General features: G+C 61.2%; 1 protein-coding gene across 1 annotated transcript in view; it reads left to right on the top strand.

Annotated features, from left to right (window-relative positions):
• Positions 1–594, top strand: part of ARID3A (AT-rich interaction domain 3A) — a 45,030-nt gene extending 44,436 nt beyond the window's left edge. Inside the window, exon 13 of the mRNA XM_004716997.1 lies at positions 404–594. Within this exon, the coding sequence (XP_004717054.1) occupies positions 404–594 (191 nt within the window). The remainder of the gene's footprint in view (positions 1–403) is intronic.
• Positions 595–5,834: the final 5,240 nt, after the last annotated feature.

Below are 5,834 nucleotides of genomic sequence, written 5' to 3'. Positions count from 1 at the left end.
CATTACTCCATGTGAGTGTGAGTGAGAGAGATGGTTGATTACTCCATGTGAGTGTGAGAGAGATGGTGTATTGCTCCGTGTGAGTGTGAGAGAGATGGTGTATTGCTCCGTGTGAGTGTGAGAGAGATGGTGGATTACTCCGTTGAGTGTGAGTGAGAGATAGTGGATTACTCGATGTGAGTGTGAGTAACATGATGGATTACTCCCTGTGAGTGTGAGAGATGGTGCATTTCTCTGTGCGAGTGAGTGGGGGAGAGATGGTGTGTAAAGCCGTATGTGTGTGAGAGAGACTGTGTGTATACCTGTGTGTGTGCCCGTGTGAGAGAGGGACAGAGGTGCTCTGTCGATGGGGAGCAGCAGGTCCCCTGCCCGTTGGTGACCAGCCTCTCCCGTCACATCTTAGGGGTGCTCTTCGCCCAGGCGCCGGCTTCCACAACACCCGCGGCTCCCAGCAAAGGCGGCGGTGGGGGTGGCGGGGGCCGCGGAGGCAGCGGCGGGACCAGCAGTAGCGGCGGCAGCAGCAGCTCGGGCAGCCAGGCCGGACCCCCACCCGCCGCGCCCTCCTCGTCTACCTCAGCTAACTCGGTGCCTTAAGAGAGTCACTCCCGCCCGCCTCCCCGCCGGCCGGGCAGGGGTGGAGGGGGGCCATGGGGCCAGGTGCCGGGAGACACGGGTGGGGAGGGAGGGGCCACAGCTGATGCCAAAAACGCAGAGAAGAAAATATATATCTACAGATCTATATAAAGAAAGTTTAATAAAACGGGGGAACCAAGGAAGACTGGAATTTCTCAGGTTGTGGACGCTGGAGAGATGAATTAGGACAGCAGAGGAAGTCGCAGGCAGGTGTGTCTGCAGGTGGGCAGCCCCTGCCCAGGCCCCTACCTGACTCCTGGTGGTTCTGCCCCACCCCGCCCCCTCGGGGTTTTGCAAAGGCGTCTGTGTTCTCTTACCAAGAGAAGCGGCAACACTCAGTCCCCGAGGGGTCCCCAGAGCTCCGGGCTTTCCTTTTGTAAATACTCTGCTCTCTCCGCCTGAGTCCAAGGACAGCGATAGCCACTCGTGTTCATTCAGGGAACTCGTACTTGAAAACGGAAGGCAAAAAGAAAAAAAAACAGGAGAAAACGTAAAAGAAAGCACCCCCACACATTTGTAATCATCTCTCTTTCCCATGAGGGGCTGGGGTCCCGGGGTGCCTTCTCTGGGAGGTGGCTGGCCCCCCCTGGATACTGGGCTCCTGATGGGCAGGCTGGGGGCAGGGGCACGCCGGTGCTGACTGTCCAGCCTCGTCCCCTCTGCTGCCCCTCAGACTGCCCTGCCCTCTGCCGATGACCACTCCTGTCAGGGACCTGGGAGTCTTGGGGTGCTTGTGAGAGGGTAGGACAGATGGGGAGCCCTGCTTGCCGCCGCCCCCCGCCCCCAGGATCTGTCTCAGGGATGAATGTGGCCTGGGGTGGGGGGGTGCTCCCGCGGCAGCCTCTGGCCTCCCACCGTAAAGGGCTGTTTTTAGGGGCCATCATTACTGAGGGCAGGCCAGAAGCTGGCCCTGCCCAGGCGGGGTCTGGGGGGCCCACCCGGGGGACTCCCCTCAGGCCTCTGCCCCTCTTGGCTTTGGCTTTGTTTCTGCCCGGCCCCTCATCTGTGGAGCCACCAGCTTCCCCCCACCCCACGGCTGGGCAGTTCTCTCGTCTCATTTGGCACCTGCTGCCCCAACCCTCGCGTGGACCCCAGGTTAGAAGGTGCACTGGGGATTCACTCCAAGTGCAGAGACACCCCAGACCCCTCACTTACCCAATGCCTGCCGCCGTCCCCCGGGCGGCCTGGCCCCAAGGGGACCCTGGCGTCTTACTGGGCGGCTAGTTAGGTAGTTATGTGCTGGGTTTTAATTTCTCCAGGGGGCGGTGCTAACCCCATGGTTCCCAGGCGATTGTGGAAGCTCCGCCTGTAATTGGGCCCAGGGAGCTGGGGTGTCTCACTGGCCTGTGGGGGTGGGGGCACCTCCCTGGCTCTGGCTCCATTGTGTTGCCTTGGAAACTGTCTTTGGGGATGAGGAGCTCTGGGGCGAGGGCCTTTGCTGGGTCTTAGGGGAGGGAACCCCGTTTCTGTGGCCTGTCTCAGGGTCACTCGGGCCCCCTCTCTTGTGGGGAGTGGGGAGTGAGGCGCCTGGGGGCTTTCACTGTGGCAGGTTCTCTCCTCCTTCCCGGGGGGGCGGGCGGGGGGCAGGCCCCTAGCACAATCATGGAGGGAAAGGGGTCTTTCTCTCCCCAAAGAGGGACGCTGGCCGTCTGTGCCCCACTCGGTGTTCTGGGTGTCCTTGCCCCATAGGGGGTGGGTCTGCATTCTGTCTACCTCAGCACTGACTTAGATGCCAAAGCCTGAGCCCCAAGCCCACCCAGGGCTCTCGGAAGGTACAGGGGGCCCCCGCGGCAGCCCCTTGGGCTGGGCACCTTGTCCACCCATGTGCGGTGGAGCTGTGAGTCCGGGTGTCAAGGGGGCTGCCTGCGACATGGGCCCCTCAGCTGGGCAGGCTTTTAACTCAGGGGACGGGGCCTGCTGCTGAGCCCCTATGGCTGTAGGGGCTCGTGGGGCCGGGCTTCTTGGCTGACTCAGGAGGAGTGCTTGAAGGGGGCGCGGGAGAGGTGAGGAGGGTCCTGGGACCCTTGTGTCCTGCACGCTCTGGGCCAGGAGCCCTGTGTTGGCCTCTGTCCAGCCCCCAGCCATGCCCACGCCCCGCCGACTGGGGAGGCCTCACGGAAGGAGTGGCTTTTGAGGGTGCAGCTCAGCATCCCTGATGCAAACCAGGGGGCAAACCAGGGGGCACGGGGGCAGCAGTCTTGGCCACAGGGACCCCCCCTCCCCCACTTGCACGCTCTCGATTCCATAGGGGGACAGAGTTAGTGGCATGACACGCCTGGGAGTCCCACAAACTCAGGGACCCCGGGTGCTCAGGGCCAGGAAGGGGGGTTCCCCTGCCCTGCCGCCGTTTGTGGATGGGCTGCTTCCAGAATCTTCCTTGTGACCCTAGAGCTGGCCAGGTCTGGCTGTCTGGCTGCGGGGCGGGGTGGGGTGGTGGGTGAGTCTGTAACCCACATGGCCTTTGTACAGTCACCTTGTTGTTGTTTTGTTTTTTGCTTTTATCGTTTTTGCCCGCTTTGTCCCCACTCGCTCTTTTTCTTTTCTTGGCAATCAAGTGACACTCAGCCCTTCCCTGTCGGATTGAAAAACACCAGGCACACTGGGGTCTGTTAGCAGCGTGGGCTCCACGCCTGAACTCAGGTAAAAAGGATAAAAGCTTTTTCTAAAAACCCAGCAGAAACCACATTCTACCTCTGGCCGGGCCCAGCCTGCCCTGCGCACAGCGGGACAGCCGGGGCTGCTTCAGTTTTGCAAAGCATTCAGGTATTAAAGGAAGAAAAAAAAAAAAAGAGCATAAAAGACCAAAAAAAGGGGGGGGGGAGGGTGTGATTTTGAAATTTAAAAGAACACTGAAAGTTTACATTTTATAATAACATTATTATGCAGATTGTATTTAAACCTCAGAAATATTTAAGACAATTGTAACCCTGTAAAGTTGATGAGATATTAAAACGAGACAAAAACACTTCTGACTTTTAACAGAAGACAACGGCTCTGTGGTGTTTTTGGGGGGCACTGCCTGCAGCGCCCAGGTGTGGGGTGGGTGGGCAGAGGGTTGGGCCCAGCACTGTTGAGCCTGGCTCTGGATGGAAGCACGACCCTGGTCCTGGGGGACTGTGTCCCGTGGTCTCGGGGCATCTGAGGGTGCCGTGACTTGGCGTGGGGGCTAACGGAACTGAGTGGGGGGAGGCCAGGGGTCCTGCTCGACGCCCTGCCGTGCACAGGGTGCCCGCCCTGACCTGGACCCAGTGCCAGCAGTGCTGAGTCGATATTGGAAATCAATAACGTTCCGTGGCCAGGCGATGTCAACCCGAGGCGTCCCCGCCCCTCCCCGCTCTGTGTGTGCCTTTCGGTGCGGGCCGTTGAGCGCTTGTCCACACCTGCCCGCCGCGCCCAGGCAGACAGCCCAAGTGCTGTGCATGCAGACAGGTGTGTGGTGTGTTGCCAACCACCCGGTTCTACCTCAGCAGCGACCCTGTGAACCACAGGATAAAGCCGTGCCCCCGGCCCGTCCGGCCTCAGGTGAGCTCACTGAGCAGCTGCCCTGTTAGTCCAGTCGCTGAGGGGCTTCCCCTTCGATGACCCTGGACCAGCCGCGGTGCCCTTCTCTGGGGACCGGCCCCTCCGGACAGCATGCCCAAAGTAGATGAGACCGAGCCTTGCCATCCTCGATGCTCCACGTGAGGCTTCTTCCGGGCAGCTGCGCTCACGGTCCGGCACTCTGCGGTGTATGCAGTACCGAGCCGAGCACGCGGCGGGCTTGTCAACGGAAGAAGGGAGCGTGGCCGGGGTGCGGCGTTGTCGCCACCCTTGTCCAATCTCTGTTCAGGCCTTCAGAGCAGCTGGAGCTCCCGAAGAAGAGTGGGGCATCAGCACTGGGGGAAGGCCCATCAAAGCCCCTCGGTGTGCAGGTGACGGGCCCTGCTCCCCGAAAGGGAGGAGGATTGCAGCCCTTGCTGATGAAGGTCGAGGATGGCAGTCTGTGGTGTGGAAGACCCGTATCTTCACTTCTGGACCGAGAAACATCGTGATCAACAGAGAAAAGGCCCGTGTTGCCAAGGGTTTGGCCCTGTTTGGACCCACAGCCCGCACACATGGACGCAGCCATCTAGCTACCAAGCCACGTGGCCGGCTCTCTGGGTGATTCCACCACAGAGGACCTCCCTGAGGCCCGAGTCCTCTGCCCTGGAATCCTTCCTGGTCACTGCAACCCTAACTCACTTGGCCTCCTGCGCCTCCTCTTCAGAAGACAAACGTTTCAGAACTCAGCGTCATCGTCCCCGCCCCCAGCAATGAAACCCGTGTTTGCCCTCTAGCCCCTGATCCAGGATGAAGTGTTAGCATCTGTGTTTGCAGTGCCCCCCCCCAGCCCGTCGCCCCAGAACCCCCCCCAAAGGTGGGGGGCGGTATCACCCACTTAGGAAACACTGCTCGGTGGCTTCCAGGAACGTGCACCTTCCGCAGAGAGGATGGCCGTGTGCAGCCCGCTTCTGCCGTCCAGCGCCTCAGGCCCCGCAGCTGCGACCTAGGACGTCCAGCGCCTCAGGCCCCGCAGTGGCGACCTAGGGCGCCCTATGGGGCACTGGTGCCACCCAGCCTGAGGCTGGCCCCTGACAGCAACAGTGTCCTAGGGCATTAGAGGTCAGGATGGTGGGAGGGTCTTGGGGACCAGCAGGGTCCCCTAAATCGGGTGCTCGTCTGAGGGGCCGTAGGGGGTTGTGTGGTCACAGCTGATGGAGAGGTGCCCAGGGCGACCCACCCCGAGAAGGCCCTGGGGGGTGAGGGCTGGAGGGCTCCTACTGCAGGCCTGGTGCCATTGGCCACTCCATCATAATTGTCCTGGCTGCACAGATTCTCCAGGTGACCCGGCTGGGCAGGCCCTGTCCCTGATGGTCATCTGGCCCCTGGCCCAGGGGTACCTGCCTTCATTTCTGATTCTTGCGCCCCAGGGCCTTTGCACGTGCAGCTCTCCATGCCCGGAAAGACCTCCCCACCTCGTCCACCCCTTTCCTGCTGGGGGGGAACACATCACCAACCAGTCTAGCTCCACCCCTCCCTCAGGGCATTGCTTCACCCTGCCCTGCAGGAGCTCACCCAACACTGCTTCCTCCAGGGACTGGGAGTGAGGGTGCTGCTGCTCCAGGGAGGGTGAACACACACACGCGCGCGCCTGGACACACACATGCACCCCAGACACACGC

This window comes from Echinops telfairi, unplaced genomic scaffold, assembly GCF_000313985.2.
Source record: "Echinops telfairi isolate 266 unplaced genomic scaffold, ASM31398v2 ScPeMD7_7459;HRSCAF=8497, whole genome shotgun sequence".
NCBI lineage: Eukaryota > Metazoa > Chordata > Mammalia > Afrosoricida > Tenrecidae > Echinops > Echinops telfairi.
The sequence above is the reverse complement of the archived record's forward strand: the minus strand, read 5'-3'. Positions and strand labels throughout refer to the sequence as shown.